The sequence below is a fragment of the Parasteatoda tepidariorum genome, chromosome 11, assembly GCF_982258835.1.
Source record: "Parasteatoda tepidariorum strain Cologne lab strain chromosome 11, Ptep-v5.0, whole genome shotgun sequence".
Classification (NCBI taxonomy): Eukaryota; Metazoa; Arthropoda; class Arachnida; order Araneae; family Theridiidae; genus Parasteatoda; species Parasteatoda tepidariorum.
This window is the reverse complement of record NC_141765.1, coordinates 82579678-82596106: the sequence shown is the minus strand read 5'-3', so window position 1 is coordinate 82596106 and position 16429 is coordinate 82579678. Positions and strand designations below refer to the sequence as shown.

General features: G+C 27.7%; 1 protein-coding gene across 3 annotated transcripts in view; it reads right to left on the bottom strand.

Moving 5' to 3' along the window:
• The window catches only part of Msh6 (DNA mismatch repair protein Msh6), a 202780-nt gene that overhangs the window by 29794 nt on the left and 156557 nt on the right, over positions 1 to 16429 (bottom strand). For 2 of the 3 annotated variants that reach the window (XM_087154646.1, XM_087154647.1), the window contains exons 21-26: positions 14790 to 14911; positions 12208 to 12431; positions 9682 to 9814; positions 8392 to 8487; positions 5572 to 5688; positions 3682 to 3769 (exon numbers count right to left, since the gene is read on the bottom strand). In XM_087154646.1, the coding sequence (XP_087010772.1) occupies positions 3682 to 3769; positions 5572 to 5688; positions 8392 to 8487; positions 9682 to 9814; positions 12208 to 12431; positions 14790 to 14911 (780 nt within the window). The remainder of the gene's footprint in view (positions 1 to 3681; positions 3770 to 5571; positions 5689 to 8391; positions 8488 to 9681; positions 9815 to 12207; positions 12432 to 14789; positions 14912 to 16429) is intronic. The other variant, XR_015430286.1, reaches the window with a different exon arrangement.

Genomic DNA, 16429 nt, shown 5'->3' with positions numbered 1-16429 from the left:
TTTTTTCCGTCCAGATATTTTTTTACACTACCAGGAATGAAAGATGAAGTTACAGTTTGGAAGAATGGTGAGAAAATTAAATTAAGAAAATATTATTTGGTGACATATCTGAATGAAGCATCAGAGTTGGCAAGGTTTAAAAAAGAAAGGATTAATCAACGGTTTAAACTGTCCTGTCCAAAACTCTATGGATCAAATTATATTAAAATTTTAAAAAAATAATGTGAAAAATAAAAGGTTAATATATGAACAAGGAACAAAATGAAGACAAGTTTTTGTTAAAAAATTTATTATTACTTTAAATATTGCATTATTTATCCTTATGCAAAAACATAATTTATCAGTACTAAAAGCATATTTAAAGGATAAGGTACTCACTTTTGTTATTCAATGAATTGTGCAGCTTCAAAAGTTATTGATCTTTTCCTATTATATTATTTTCCTTCAATAAGTTAAAGTAAATTGCATAAAAAATATAAAATATTTATTAATGTATGTAATTATGTGTTTAATAGTTTCACATATAGAATTTTTATCTTTTACTAATGTTTAAGGTTTTAGACACTTTAAAACAGTTTAGGACAGTTTTAGGCAGCTAAGACAGTTCCAATTGTGCAGTCTGCGGAAGATTTTGCAAATGTTGTAAAAAAAGCTATGTCACCTATTACAGTGATGCTATTTTTAGATAAAGATATAAACAGAGATAATAATATGTGGGCCAACGAAAGAGTAATACCAGGAATTTCTAAAATGCATGGAATTACATATTCGCCTTCTGGTTTAAAATTTTATAAAAATGCTGTAGCACCAATAAAAAGAAATCTTAATACCAGGGCAATTAACACCACAAAAAGTATTGGAGGAAATTGGGGTGTTGTGAAATAGGATAATAGTTTATATGCTGGAGAAGTTATGCAAGTGCTGGGAAATGATATTGAAGTTTCTGAATTGGTAAAGCCTGGAAAATATTGGAAATGGCCTAAACGAGAAGATAAAGTGTTTTACAACATGAGGAAATTGTTAAAGTTACTTAGCCACCTACAGTTATAAATGCTCTTGGAGTTTTTGATTTTCACAATTTTTAGAGAAATTTAAGTTATGCACGGGACATGAAAACAAGTGCTAATTTTTTTTATCTAATATTAGACTTAGAGGAACTTCCTATGTAATATAAGTCAGTACTAAGAGAAAGAAAGTAAAATTGAAGCAGTTTCTGTTTTGCCCTAAAAATAAATGAGAAAAATAAAAATTATCATGTTTTTGTGTTATGCACGGGACAACCAATTTTTGCTCAAATAAATTTTTATTTTTTACATAATTTTAATATGATTTTTAAATTTTAAATTTATTTTTAAATAAGAGCATTATATAGATACATGAAAGAAAAAGAAGAAAATTGAAATGCTATAATATTTTTTCAACTAAGGAAATAAATGTAAATATGTTGATTATAACAAGAAAACTTAAAAAGTACAATGCTAAATTTTAAGAACTGATTCCATAATAAAAATTTAAATATAACTAGTATTGTATCTCATTTTTTAAGATTTAACCTATGTACCTTATTATTGAATAAATTAAAAATATGTACAAGTAAGATAAAAATTGAGGTTTAGAGTGTTTACAGAATGGCCCATTATTCAAATAAATGACTGAAAAATTTAAGTAGTAGCATTTGAGCACATAAAAGTAGTCTTATAAAATCGCTTAGCAAATTCATCGACATTTGTCCAGATACTGGAAGATTGCGGCTTCTTCGAATGGTGAACCACTTCAGTAATGGTTCTTCAACATCCTTGTGACCGGCTTTTCTCAATTTTTTTCTGCCATCTAAATTTTTTTTCAGGAACAGAAATTATTAATTGCCTATTTTTCCATATGTGACAAACTGCAGATTTGGATAGTTTATATTCCCTGAAAATATCAACTTGATTGCATCCATTTTAAATTTTCTGATTATGCCCATTTTATTATCAATGGAGAACGTTTTACGTTAACTGCTTGCCATAGTTAAATTTGAGACACTTGTTTGCAGGATTTTTTAAGCTGAACTGAGAGCAAAAAGGAGTTGAAATGAGGGCCTTATCAACACAAATTAGTGTCCAACCCTTTAACCAATAATGAATAATTACTTATTCCCTCTGACAGAAAATGCATATTGATCCCACTGACTCCTTACAGGTGCATCATTTGCCTGAGTTGGAAACATCTGCTTGGTTTGTTTAGGGATGGGAAAGTGAGATAAAAGAAGCAAACAAGGAAAAATGTTTATCGCTACATTCCCCTCTATAGATAGTTTTAAATATCGGTATATGTATTTATTTTGAAATAGAAATTTGAAAATTATTACAAAATGAGAAAAAAAAAAATCAGTCGAAGACAGAAAAAAGTTCATTACATCCAACTTCCTCACTTTTTTGGTTCACTATATCCACAAAAAATAACATTATACGTGTATAGCAAGGCATGGGACCAAATATTTCGTTCACTATATCAGGGTTTGACTGTAGTATCAAATCAAAAACGACATTTGAAAAATATCGTTAATTAAACGAGTTACTATTTAAAATAAAAAACCATCTCTTCATCTATCAATTAATTTAGTTCTATTTACAATACAGGGCCAAATTAAAATTGCATTGTGATCATTCAGAAAATAAGAAACAAATGTGTGAATAGCACATGTTGTATCTTAAAATAAGATTTTATTTTTCTATATTTTTCAGGTACAAGAATACAGTTATAAATAAATTTAATAATATTGAATAAAGAAAAATATGCATTTAAATTTATCAATTTAATTACATCATTCCTAATGGTTGGACATGTTACAGTTAATGGTGGCAAGAAAATTGAGTTATCCCTAATCATCAATTATTTACTGACAGCTTACAACCTTGACCTTGGAGATCCCACAAGGGAGGTCAGAGTGAAGAACTCTTGCAATGGAACTAAAATGCCCACTATTTTGCACTCCTATTTAACTAATTTCCTCCTCATCGCTTTCCAAGAACCTAACAAAAAGACTCCTAATTTATTTTGGGGTAAAAGATAAAGTCTAATGGGCTTGAACTGTTGAAACATCATTGATTTCCAGAAACTTTTTTGATGGATGATTTCTTGAAACTTCTGGATCTCAGATCTCTAGATCACAATTTTTTCTGACGCACAATCATCTCTGAATGAGGAATTCAGAGATTTCATTCTTTGTGTTTATTATGAATGCATGTTTTCATACTTATAAAAATGAATTAATAACCCCCTGTATTATGTCTTGTATATAAGTTTTGCACGCATAATATTTAAGTTTGTGAATCTTTGATTAAAAAAAATAATTAGTTGTCACCATTGGCTTAACTTGATAGGGGCTAGAAATGTGGTTGATCATCCCAGAAATATATGATTTCATTGACTTAAATTTATATATGTAAATAAAATTGACTGTATAGTCATGAGCCAATTCAAGCTTGTGATCTAAATACAAAGAAATGCCATTATTCAAGTAGTTAAGGTATATTTGGTACAATTTTTTTTAAATCCTATGGCTAGATAATTAGTGGATAATTTTAAAGAAAATAAAAACATAGGATAAAAAAAGATAAACCAATAAAATTATTAGCCTAGTATATTGATGATATAAATAGGGGACACATTAGAAAAAAAAATGTGTGACAAACATACCTTTGAAAATTTTATCATTGGCTCCAACTCTAGTAAAAATTCTATCTACTGGAGTTAGTTCCATTGAATCAGCAGGGACATAACAGCCCTAAAATGAGAGTCAATGAAATAAAATGAATAGATACAGTAGAGAACCAATTATCCGGGATACTCGGGACCATCGCTATCCCGGTTTTCTGGATTGACCAAAAAGTGTCGTTAATCAATGTTTTAGCGAACCCAAATTACAAGCAAAAAGTGTACAACATTTTAAAGTAAGAGAAAAAAGAAAAGCACTCCTAAATGAAAAAAAAAAAAAAAAAAAAAAATGGTAGAAAAATAACATTTAAAAGAATAAAAAGAAATTTAAGTTTAGACAAGAAAAACAATTTTAAAAAATACAAAATTCTCATACTTATTTTTTACAAATAAGTACAATTCATAAATTAACTACAAAATTTTTCCCGGTTTTCTGGATACCAGATAAATGGTTCTCTACTGTATTATGCAATTTTCAGTAAAAACTGTATTTGAAATCTCCTTATAATGAGTTCACAGTTTAACTTACAGATTCATTAATAATATTTAAGGAAAACTTGCAGCTGGGACTACATGGTAGCAGAGAAAAATTTTAATGTAGTTAGTTCGGAATTCCAGACAAGGATTTTTTTCTTTTTAAGAGTATGATCGAAATATGAATAAACCATTCAGCCACATATCTATGTAAAACACAAATCTTCAAACAGCAAAAAAGAAAAAAAAAGTGATTTTTAGATATAGTTTTTCAAATTCCACTATGTTTAATTCAGTGTTATTATAACATACAAATTTCGAATACAAGTTACCTCCTTTTAAAACTAAATTAAAGACTGTTCCATTGCTTCTAATTTTAATCAGTCAGCTATTTTCGCAAAGTATTTTTTTTCTTCCCAAATTCTGATAATTTTAATTTGATACTAGTAACATACAAAAATTTGAAAAATCTCTTTTTGATGCACTTGTTTGTGATGATATATTCCATGGTACATTCCTGTGATTTTTAAATACTTTTTTAAGAAGCTTTTAAATATATTTTCAGTCATTTATACACACTTTCTCAAATTTTGATGACTTTTAAACAAGAAGAAAAAGATTCAGTATAAACAAAATACCCTGAATAACTTTTGATCTATTTCATCAGATTTTCATGCACTAAGACAATGGTTCAGGGAGGTGACCTTAGATATGCTAATTAATTAGGGTGATACTTTAAGTAACGAAATCAGACATAAAAACGTACTTTCTCAGAATAAACATACCTATTTTATTAAACCATAGGAGGTAACTGCAATCTGGGAAATACAATTACAATATTTGGTTTAGGAGAGAGGTCCAAAATTTCGACTGATCACCTGACCAAACTATTAGGATCTTAGTTTCCAGATTGCAGCTACCTCCTATATTTTGAGGGTTAAAAATCAAATTCATCAAAAAATGTATGTTTATTCAGAGAAAGTATGTTTTTATGCCTGATTTTTTAACTTAAAATATCATCTACACTAATTAATTAGCATATTTTAGGTCAAGTTTGTGAAAATTCAATCATTGGATTGAAAGTTACTCAGGGTGTTCTGTTTATTTATTTTTTTTGCACATTTTTTAAATTAGCAAGGTAGTAGAAACTAAGCAAAAATACATTAAAAGAATGAAATACCTGTATGGAGATTTTATTATGAAAAATGAATTAATGGAGCCATGAAAGTAAATTTTTTTTTTTTTGGATTCTAAAAGACTAATTGATCATTAAATAATTTTAAAAAAATAATCTATGGAAGTGCAGCAATTCCTAGAGACATTGAATAACAATAAAATATGAACTATTTGGACAGATTTTAAATAATTTCAAAATGAAAATAAATTAATAAAACATACCAAGTGAGCCATCACCAAAAGGGTTCCAGTTTGTCTCATTAATGTGGATTTTCCACCCATGTTAGGTCCAGTAACTAAAACAACTATTCCGCCTTCATTACCATCACGTGAATTGTCCTAAAAAAAGTAAAATTTCATAATACAGTACAGAACTATTAATCTGATATCCAGAAAACTGAGAATAATTTGATATTTTTTTCTTTTTGATTTAAGAGGGGATGAGAAGGAAAAGCATCGCACACACATATTAGTGAACAGGTGAAGAAGAAATAAACAATAAAAAAAAACATCCCTATACTTTAAGAAAAAGTTTAAAAAAAATAATAAAGTGAAATGGAAATACAAAATACTAATTGGAATAAGAAAATGATTAAATTACAGCTATTTTTTAATCAATAATAAAGTAGGAATATAATTAAATAATCAGAAGAATTTAGTAAATTATTACTCAAAACATAATTGGCTGAGCTAGTGGGGGAAAAAATACAAAAATGATCAAGCTTTGTCAGGACTATTATGCATAAAATTCATAATTTATCGAAATAAAATAAATGTTTATTATTGGTACAAATTAAATTATTCCCAAGAGATTTATAAAATATGTTTGAATCCAAATTGAATAGTTAATTGTTTTTTCTTAAACTCATTATTTAAAAAAGCGGACTAAATAAGAAAAAAAAATTGGCAGCATTTAATTAAAAATGCGACTAAGATTTGCAACTCCTTAATAACATGTTTCAAAAAATAAAAGCGAAATAAAAATACTAAACAAGTATGAACCTTTTCTTCACTCGGATCCTGTAAAATTTTTAACCTAGATTGAAAATTAGGAAATTGAACAACCTTATCGTCTGAAAACAGATTCGTAAGCCCTGGGAATTGTCAGGGAAAACAAGATTCAGAAAAAAAAGTCAGTGAATTGCCGGGGGAAAACGTAATTTTAAATCAAGACAGGGAATTGTCATTGTCAGACAATTTGACACTCTATCAAATTGCGGGATTTCATACTTACCTTTGCCATATCATAATGCACGCTTGCGCAATAGGGGATTTAAGAAAAAATCAGATTTTTTTTGCCGAGCCAACTATAATCAGGAGTATCCTCAAGATTCTTTTATTATTAATCGTTCCTGGAGTACTGTCAATTGGGTGTCTGAGTAAAGGGTCTTGAAACTTCTGCCTCAAGAATATTGAAATGTTAGATCTTTTTTTTAATCTACTTTTTTTAGTTAGTCAATTTTAGTTACCTTTGATTTATTATGACAAATTATTTTTACAATTTTAGATAATACATTATTTTGATTAATTATTATGAACAAAACATTTATATATCTTTCTCTCTCTCTATATATAAATAATGAGTGAATTCCTGAAAAGGTTGAAATAATATAGTAATACTATAAGCCTGAACCATATACAGTGTAACGTCCTATATCGACGTCCCTTTTCCTGAAGAGTCAATTACCCGGGATATTCATCCAATTTTAGATGGACCTGGATAATTTTTTTTAAAATTTTTTTCCGTGCATGCGCTGTATAAAGCAACTACTTCAATTACTCTTATCTGGATTTGTTTTCAAAAGAGCACAACTGAGTCCCTTCCCCCCTTTCCTATGCAGCTAGCTAGTAAAAGAGGCATTTCCTTGAACCTTTTCATTAGAGTGTTAGAGAAAGAAGAAATACTGTGAAAAAGGGTAAACGTAGCAAATGTTAATGTGGAGTCACTTTCAGTCACACAAGAAGAGAACCCAATCAGCATGCAGCACTTTTATGCTTGATTGATAGCCAATCATGGGAGAGAAAATAAGAATTCATCACATACCCGCCCTCAACTTGAATGACAAATAAGGAGGAAATTAATTTTTCTCCTCCACCTACCTACCTTAATGAATGACGGGAATTCCCCCTTTTCGCTTGAATTGTTCTAGTTAAAAATAGCAGAGAAAGCAATTAATATTTTCATAACTGTCAAATTTTTTTTCGTTTTCTATATTTTAAGAAAAAATAATTTTTTGCTAATATTTTGTTTTTGATTGATTAGGCATCATTCTAATACTAAAACATTATTGCCCGAAAAATAATGTTTATTTACCTTTTGCTTCTTAGATTCAGATCGTTTTATGCTTTATTTACCTTTGGGGTCTATTATATGGAAAAATCTAATATCCGTACTTCTAGAAGTCCCGCCGATTCTGGATATGTGACTTTCCACTGTATATTATTAGTTAACTGTTCCTAAATTGGAATGTTTGAATTTTGCAATCTTTCCAAACATTACTAATTAAAATAAAAAGATATTGGATCAAAAATCTTAATCCTTCTATTCTTCAAATCAATTCAAATTTTTTTTAAATCCATAAATGCACACACACATTTAAAAACACATGAAAATCAAGAATCTCAGCACAAAAAGCTAAAAATTAGGATAAAATATTTTGTATTAGGAAAATTAGGATGACTATGAAACTTGCATAACTTTAAAAAATTCTATTGAATGAAATAAAAATATAGTACTTGACATACTCTTAATTGATGGGTTATGAAGGAACTCTAGTTTTTTTTTTCTACATGAAGGATAAGAGATGACCCTGTTTTAAGATCCATGACTAAGACCTTGAAAAAGTTTCGAAGAAAAGAAGCTTGATCAAAAGAAGCTTGATCAAAAGAAATTTTTTTTTTTATTAGGCTGGAACGTAAAAATATGAGAGAAAATTTCTTCATCCTGTCATACCATCAACTGTTAGGATTTAAAATTAGTATGATTTGCAATTGAATCTGTTACAAAACAGGAAAATAAACACAAAACTTATTTTTACTCACTTTTTCCCCCATGTACACACTATTAGGAATATAATCTTTGCCAGTGTACAACTTTGAAAATGTAGGATGTCTTCCATCAATAATTTCAAGATAAGGCTAAGAAAAAAAAAATTATATTTTATTGAAATAATTACATTTTTTATGTATACTTTCACTTTCAGATAATATTTTGACACCATTCATTCAGGATATCTAAACAATAAAAAAGAAAAGAATATCATAAGTAGTAGCTTAAAAATAATAGTTTGTTTCTACCAGTTTAGAAGTGGTAAGGTGGTAAACTTTCATAATGATTTCACTCTTTTAAGAAAACAAAATTTATTACTGACATTAGTAACTATCACACAATAATTGTAATTTGCAAAATTGATTTAAAAAAAAGGATATCCCATATATTAAGAATTTTTCAACCACAAGTTATTTTTACAAATCCTAATACCAGAGGTAGACTGTTTACATTACATGGTTTCTGTGAAAAGTTATGTCACTGAGTTGATTAAAAAACATGCAGTAATAAAAAACAAATAAACACCAGTACAACATATTAAAAATCCTATATATGTTCCAGTAAGATTTCTAGGCATTGAAGGCGTCAAATTAATCCTCTATGGAACATTCTTAAAAGCCTTTGTGTAACTGTCTTTTGTCAATTTACCTTAATTGGAAATTTTTAATTGTCTAAATAAGAAAAAGTCTAAGGGTGATATGCAAGGAGTTCAATGCAGCTGAGGAACAGATGGCACCTTCACCTAGAAAGCAGGTCACAAATCAGGTGGTGGGGCAAGGCAAGTTGATATGTTCAAGTTTTCAATCATCAGCGATATCTGGTCATGACTTTTCAGAAGGTCTTTTTTTTATTAAACACTCAAATGACAATCTGAGTTCAAGAATTTAGTCAGGTTTTCATCAGTGTTGGTCATAGGTAGCCTACTAGTAGGAACAGAGTTCTTTACTGCTTTGTGCCACCAGTAGACTTAGCGTTTTTGATAAACAATAATCACTAAAAACCATTTTTATCATTGGGAATGCCTTCAATGGGAACTTGCTGGGTTTTATAGAAAACTTTATATTAATTCATCACATGTTGCATAGGATATAAAAAAGGGTTTCAAGAATACGCCAATCTTTATACTTAAGATGGTTGCAGATGACTGAACAGCCTTATTGACCATCCCTTTATGGATTATAATTAGCCTGAGCATGCTGAATCATGAAGCTACACAATAAAAACAGTGACATTACCTTTTGGATGCACCTTATGAAGATCCTATAAGAGAGTTTATTACATACCTCTTCATTGTTAACTCTGGAACGAAATTTGGGCCTACAAACACTTTCTTCATTTGTTTTACAGTAAATAGTCAGACTTAGTAAAACATCAAGAGTTGATAAGCATTGGACTGCTTTCTGCCACTTCTTATAGCTGTAACAAAAAAAAATCTGCAAATACTCTTCATTTTAAACTGTTTACTAACATTACAGCATTAAGAACAGTGAAATATGCTATAATTTAAAATATGATGCAACAATCTACTGTGAACACTAATTCTCCAACATACATCCAATTGATACAAGAGAATACTAAAATATATTCAAGAGGAATAATTTGCTTCACCTTTTTATAACCTTTATTACATTTTATAACAGCCTAAGAGGTCAATTTAATTTTTTGTCGGCTAGAACAAAAAGGATTGGATGTCAGCAGTGTGTAGACCATTTCTCAGACAAACTGTTCTATTGTATTTCAAAATAGTAGAACTCAGTTTAAATTCTCATTATTTAAAATTCATACACAAGGGTGGGCTATGTGGATTGCTTGAGTAATTTTTCTACTTCTCAATCAAAAATTTCAGTAAATTTTGGGGATAGACAAAAATGAGTTACTCTCATATCCAGCCGCATGATAAGAGACTTGATTGCTAAGTAGAAAATTAAAAAGGTTTTAAGCTAGAAAAATAATCTCTTAATTAAATAATAGATTATTTTTAATGTTGATTTAGTAGGAGTGAATTTTTTAGAAATGATACTAATTATGCATTTTAATATTCAGTTGAGATTTGTACTTTTTTTAATTTACAGACAATGAGCTTAAAAAAATAAATGATTCCACAGGGCAGGTGCATTTAAAGTTGTGGACCTACAATAGAAATATTCATTATTAGACTTTTCGTGATGATAATGTGGGTTAACTATTAACATATCACTTGCCTGAATTCAAAATGGAAACTAACCCTCAATCACAGTTCAAAACAGCTTTTAAGATTAGGTTAGATTCCAAAGTTTCATTTCACCATGTACGTAATTGCGTGTTAGTTGGACCCAGAGTTAACTAACTTTAACCTGAAGATTTTCCCGGTTTGAGTACCTGTGGATGCGCAGTAGGCAAATTTTTTTTTATTTATTTATGTTTTCAAAAATAACACTTTTGATGTTTGGTTGCTTTTTTTTAATGTTCAGTGAGGTCAACTTATTACCAGATGTAACTATAATTAATTTATATCGAATAAATGCTTATTAATAAAATGAAAATTAAACTTTTCTGAGTTAATACCTCCTATAGAAGATATTATATATATTTGTTTTTCAAATTATTATTAGCACTCGTTGCGGCACTTATAATATTTCACCTAGAAGAAATATTGTGGATAATACAGATTGTGGCCACAATAATATTGCAAATGAATAGTATAAGAAATAAGATTTTAAATAATTTAACTAGCTTTTACTTATTTTTCAAAGGGAAAAAAAATCAATACTTGAAAGAAATATAAAATTTAAAAAAGAATACAATTCATAAAATGATTATAGATCTTGATGATATCTATCGAGATGATAGATCTTGCCCAAAATTAAAAAGTAGTTTATATAGATGAACGAGCAAAATAATGTGCAATATTTAGATATGAATAGAATGAGTGGTTTGTAAATTTTCTTTTATCGATAAAATAAAACTATTAATAAAATTAAAAACATATACATTATATTAAAAATTATGCTGGAATAAATATTATTTAATCAATAAAAATTTTGATCTGAGGTAACATTTTATCTACACAATAATCTGCATCAAATAACTTTGCAAACCTAGAAATTTAGAATTTAATAACTGTAAAATAATCTGTTGAACATTTGGAAAAAATAAAATCATTTGGAAGAGATTAATTACTTAAAACTATATGAAGTTAAAATGCCCGTCTTTAGTTGACATCTTTTTAAATATATGGCCCAGCTACATTATGACATCTGGTCATAAAATAGCCAGGCAAAAAAAACTATTTTAGAATAAAACTAAGTATCTGAAACAAAGAAACTTCTCATCTTTTAAAGCAAGTATTTATGATATAAAATTAAATACAAGCTTAAACAGAAAAAAATTGTTTATTTAAAAATAGTTCTATTGTTCATATTCGGTAAATTTCTTTTTACACATAATTTTATCATTAGGGATCATTTTTATTGACACTAAATTTCATTCATCAATCCGGTTTTGCCGGAAATGCCACTAACATAAGTGGCATTTCCCCACCAAAAAAATGACACTAACTAAAATCGTTTGTGAAAAATCATGTACCTTCAATAACATTTTGAAGTCAATGTACCTTCAAAAATGACCAACCTCCATTAATGACCATTTTACTGTAGAACAGAGAATGGTCGCTCAAAAGAGGTTTCACTGTATTAAAAAAGCTACAAATTAAATCAATATCAACTAAGTTCTAACCTTTAAAGTTGTAAGTTACAACCATTGTAAAATCAGTTATGTCTTCAGTTACGCACCATTAAAAAATTTAAATTAATAAAAAGGTAAATTCTTACTGTTTATCAAATAGTTCAAAAATTTTTCTAGTGGTATCTCGTAAAGCAGTATCTCTAGTATTTTCAGCTGCAGACAAAACTGATAATAGGTCTTTAATATCCTTCGTATAAAATCTCTTGAAGCCCTTTTTTGCACCAATAAATTCATAATAGCTTGGAAATTTTTTATTTTCTGGTACCTCCAATAAGAAACGATTTTTTCCAACATTAACATACTTGATCATCTATAGTTGAAAAAAAATTTAACAAATGTAAAGAACAAAAATCATGAATAAACACTGAAATTAAGTTTTTGTCTTTTTTTTTTTTTTAGGAACGTTTCTAAAGTAAACATAATTATTTAGTTAAGTACTTTATGGGTACTCTCTGAATTTATGTTATTGAAAATTTTTTTAAAAAAAAAAATAAAAAAAAAACATATCATAGAATAGAAAAGTAGTAACTTAGTTGAGCCAGTCAATTTAGTTAGATTTAGAATTTTTTTTTTTTTTCATTATTTAAAAATGCTGCTAAGATTTGCTTTCTAAGATGTGCATATTAAAATACACAATATATTTACAGTTTTATAGGATTAAATAAATACAGAACCAAAAATCTACAAAAAGCTTAAAAGAAATATGAAAACATTTAAAAATTGTTTATAAGGAACACCTTGCAAAATGCCTTAACAAAATCTATTATTAATTTAGGAATTTTAAAAACTAAAAATATAATAACTTCAACTTGACTATTTCAGATTTTTCTGAAATATTTCATCAGAATTTTCTCTGTTTTTCCACAACAGAAACATGTGATATCCAGATGTGAAATACACTATGCCACGGACTATGCTGGCCTTTAAAAAAAACTGGAATCAAAAAATTTTATAAGTTAATAAATAAGAATACAACTGATTCCTAAGATGAAAAACTAATTTAATTCATATTTAAATAATCTGTTTCATTTTTTGATATTACCAATTTTTTAATAATGAAATGTACCATCTCATGAAAATCGTTATTCAGATTTTAGTTTGAAATGTTATTAATTAGAAACTATACAATGTATTTTAACCAAAAACTTTTTTTTCTAAGAGTTTTTATTTTTAATGAATATATTTTAAAAATTGGAATGCAAAGTGTTGCTAATAATAATAATTATATCTATAATGTTTTAAAATAATTGTCACTTTTTAAACTACTTTGTAATAATATAGGGCATAGTTGAAGAGCTAAATACATAAAGGGTCAAAATAACATTTTTGAAAAAATTAAGATTTCTCAGGCAGTTTTTACTTTAATCTTACATAACACTAAACATATCTTGCATTCAAAGTTATTCTGATTGAAATAACTATGCAACAGTCTTTGCAGAAATGTGCAACTGATCGAATGCAATATGTTGAACACGCATTACATCGCAATTTCTGATCCAATAACCTTTTGAAGCAATAAATTGCTCAATGACCGGTTGTGATAGAAAGGTATACAACAAGTATTATTTGAAACAAACAAAATACAAAAAGTAATAATAATAGAATATTAACTGAATATAATTGTTAAAAAAAGTCATGAAGTCAAATGTGCAAAAAAGATAAGCTCATTTTCGATGCAAACGTTCTTAAACGGTCATTTGACCGGTTATGGTATGTTTAGTGTGAACTACACAACATATAGTGACTCTTTTTTTAATATTTTCTCTCTTCTTCAAGGGCGGTAAATCATTCCTAATCCTGAATCAGCCTGTAATAGCTATTTTTGTGTAAAGTAAAATATCCAATATTGCAAACTTCTTTTTCAAAATGGCAGGATATTGTGGTATTTTAATATGAGATTTTCATAAATAAATTACTATAGGTCTTAATTGTTATTTTAAATGTTTAACTCAAACCGTAAATCAATATATCCCAAATGTTGTACAGTGTAAAAGCAAAGTACATATACCCCAAAAATGTCATGTGTTTAACCTTCACAAATATTCTAAAAACATTAGATTGATTAAAGTATTAGAAACAAGTAATATATAAATTTTAAAGTTAATTCACTAAAATGTCAATTAGACATTTCATCTATGTAATTATTAAATTATATTTACAATAGGTTATTCAAAAATCATCGATAAAAATAATGTTTCTCTTTTTAGTTTTTTAAATTAAAAAGTAGTGCTATTGCCTCTCAATTTATTTATAGACATTACAGTTAAAATATTTCACTGATTTCAGGATACGACCCATTCTTTTAGAACTATGATGAATAGAAAATTAAAACCCTTATTGAAAAAAACAATTATTTTTCTACTTTTAAAAAAATGAAATAAAAAACATTTTTCACATCAAATTTTAGTAATAAGAATAACTATTTTTTCCCCCCATAATTTTTAAAATCAAAAGCATTTTGTACTAAAACTTATAGGAAGAAAAAAATAGTTATTCTTATTACTAAAATTTGATGTAAAAAATGCTTTTTTCTCTTATTTTTTTAAAAAGTTCAGAGGGAAATAGAATTTTGCAGAAAACACACAACTAGTAAGGAAACTATCCACTGAACCTACATCATGTATTTAAAATTAATAAGAAAAAAAAAAGAAAATAGAAATAAGCTTACAGAACAGTTAAGGTTTTTGCATTGCTGTTTTCGATAAGATTCCAATTCTTCATTGGTATCATTTATCTCTTTACATGCAGAATCATAGTTACTATCCACACCAGGATGAGGTATTATGCTACCTATTAATTAAAAAAGATTCATTTACTGCATTTGAAAGTCTGCTTTTAACAATTTTTTAGTACTTAGGACAGATATTTCATAAGAAAAGTGAGACATAAAGCCAGACTCACAGCCCAAGGATTTAGGCAACATGGTAATTGACATTATGAAGCATACAATCCTGGGGTAAATTTTTCTCTCAAAGACTATTTTTGTAGGCTTAATGAGCTGGGTTCACTGTCAAGTTGCATCAAAACTATATATTTATATGCAGACTTGACAGAAGAAATTTATACAGCACAACCTTAAGCAAGGATGGCGCAAAACTTTGCCCGACAAGGGGTCTAGTCTCGCTAGGGGCTCAAACAAATGAATTCAAAATATTTTAAATTAAAACGAATTTCACGTACTTTACATTTTTTACCCACATAATTTTTTTTCAAGAGTGTTTCTAAGAATCTAAAATCACTAATATTGATACTATAATGTACAGATTTATTTTAATGTAAATTTATATTGCATTTTTCTGTTGTTGATGTATTTTGTACCGCATGGTGCAATTTACCACACATTGTAAGCTTAAAAATTACTTCTGCAATAAAGAAAAATAGTTGTAGCAGTCACCGCTATTTCAAACAATTTCTATGCTTCTTACTATCATAACGCAAAAATTATTCGACAGTAAAAATTTAAAATTTCATGCACATTTAACAAAACATTTAAAAAACAATCTGATATGAAAATATTATTTTTATATGCATCAATTAGCTTTTAAATCATTTAAATGTTTGCAAATAAAGTTATACGTACATTTTACCTGCAGAAGTTTTTTACATATTGGCATACGCCTGTAACGAATAACCTTTCACACAGTTAATTAATTATTGTTTACCACATATCAATGTGAAACATTCCTTCCTCTACGATTTAAATTTGCTTTTATAGTTAAAAATTATAAGTTACAAAAAACAGACAACAAAAATTAAGGAGTTAGCTGACCAAATTTCAAAAAAATACGAGTTTTTTAAATTTATTTCCCAGGATTTATTTGACTGACTTTGCTTGAATTTTGTATTTTGACATTTAAAATTGCATTCTTTCAAATGATGAAAAAATTTTATACCTTACATTTCTAAAGTTTTTCGACTTTCATTAAATAAAGTAATAATAAATGTTTACCAAAAGTTATATTTTATATTTTGTGTGAAATTATCTTTAGAAAAACGAATTGGAATTGATTGATATGTATGAATTTGTATGCAAAACGTTTTCAATTCGCTTAAAAAATTTTTTGGAATGTAGTGAAAGACACAAAAACCAAAGTTGACATTAAAGGGTTCAAACTTTTGAACGCGCTCCTGAAAAAACTATTAAAACAATATTTTCAGATTGAAGCTACTATATTTTGGGGGTCAGAAATCTAAATCTGTCGAAAAAAGGTATGTTTAATCAGAGAAAGTACGTTTTTATGTCTAATTTCTTAACTCAAAATATCGTTCGCACTAATTAATTAGTATATTTGACTTCACCCTCTCGAA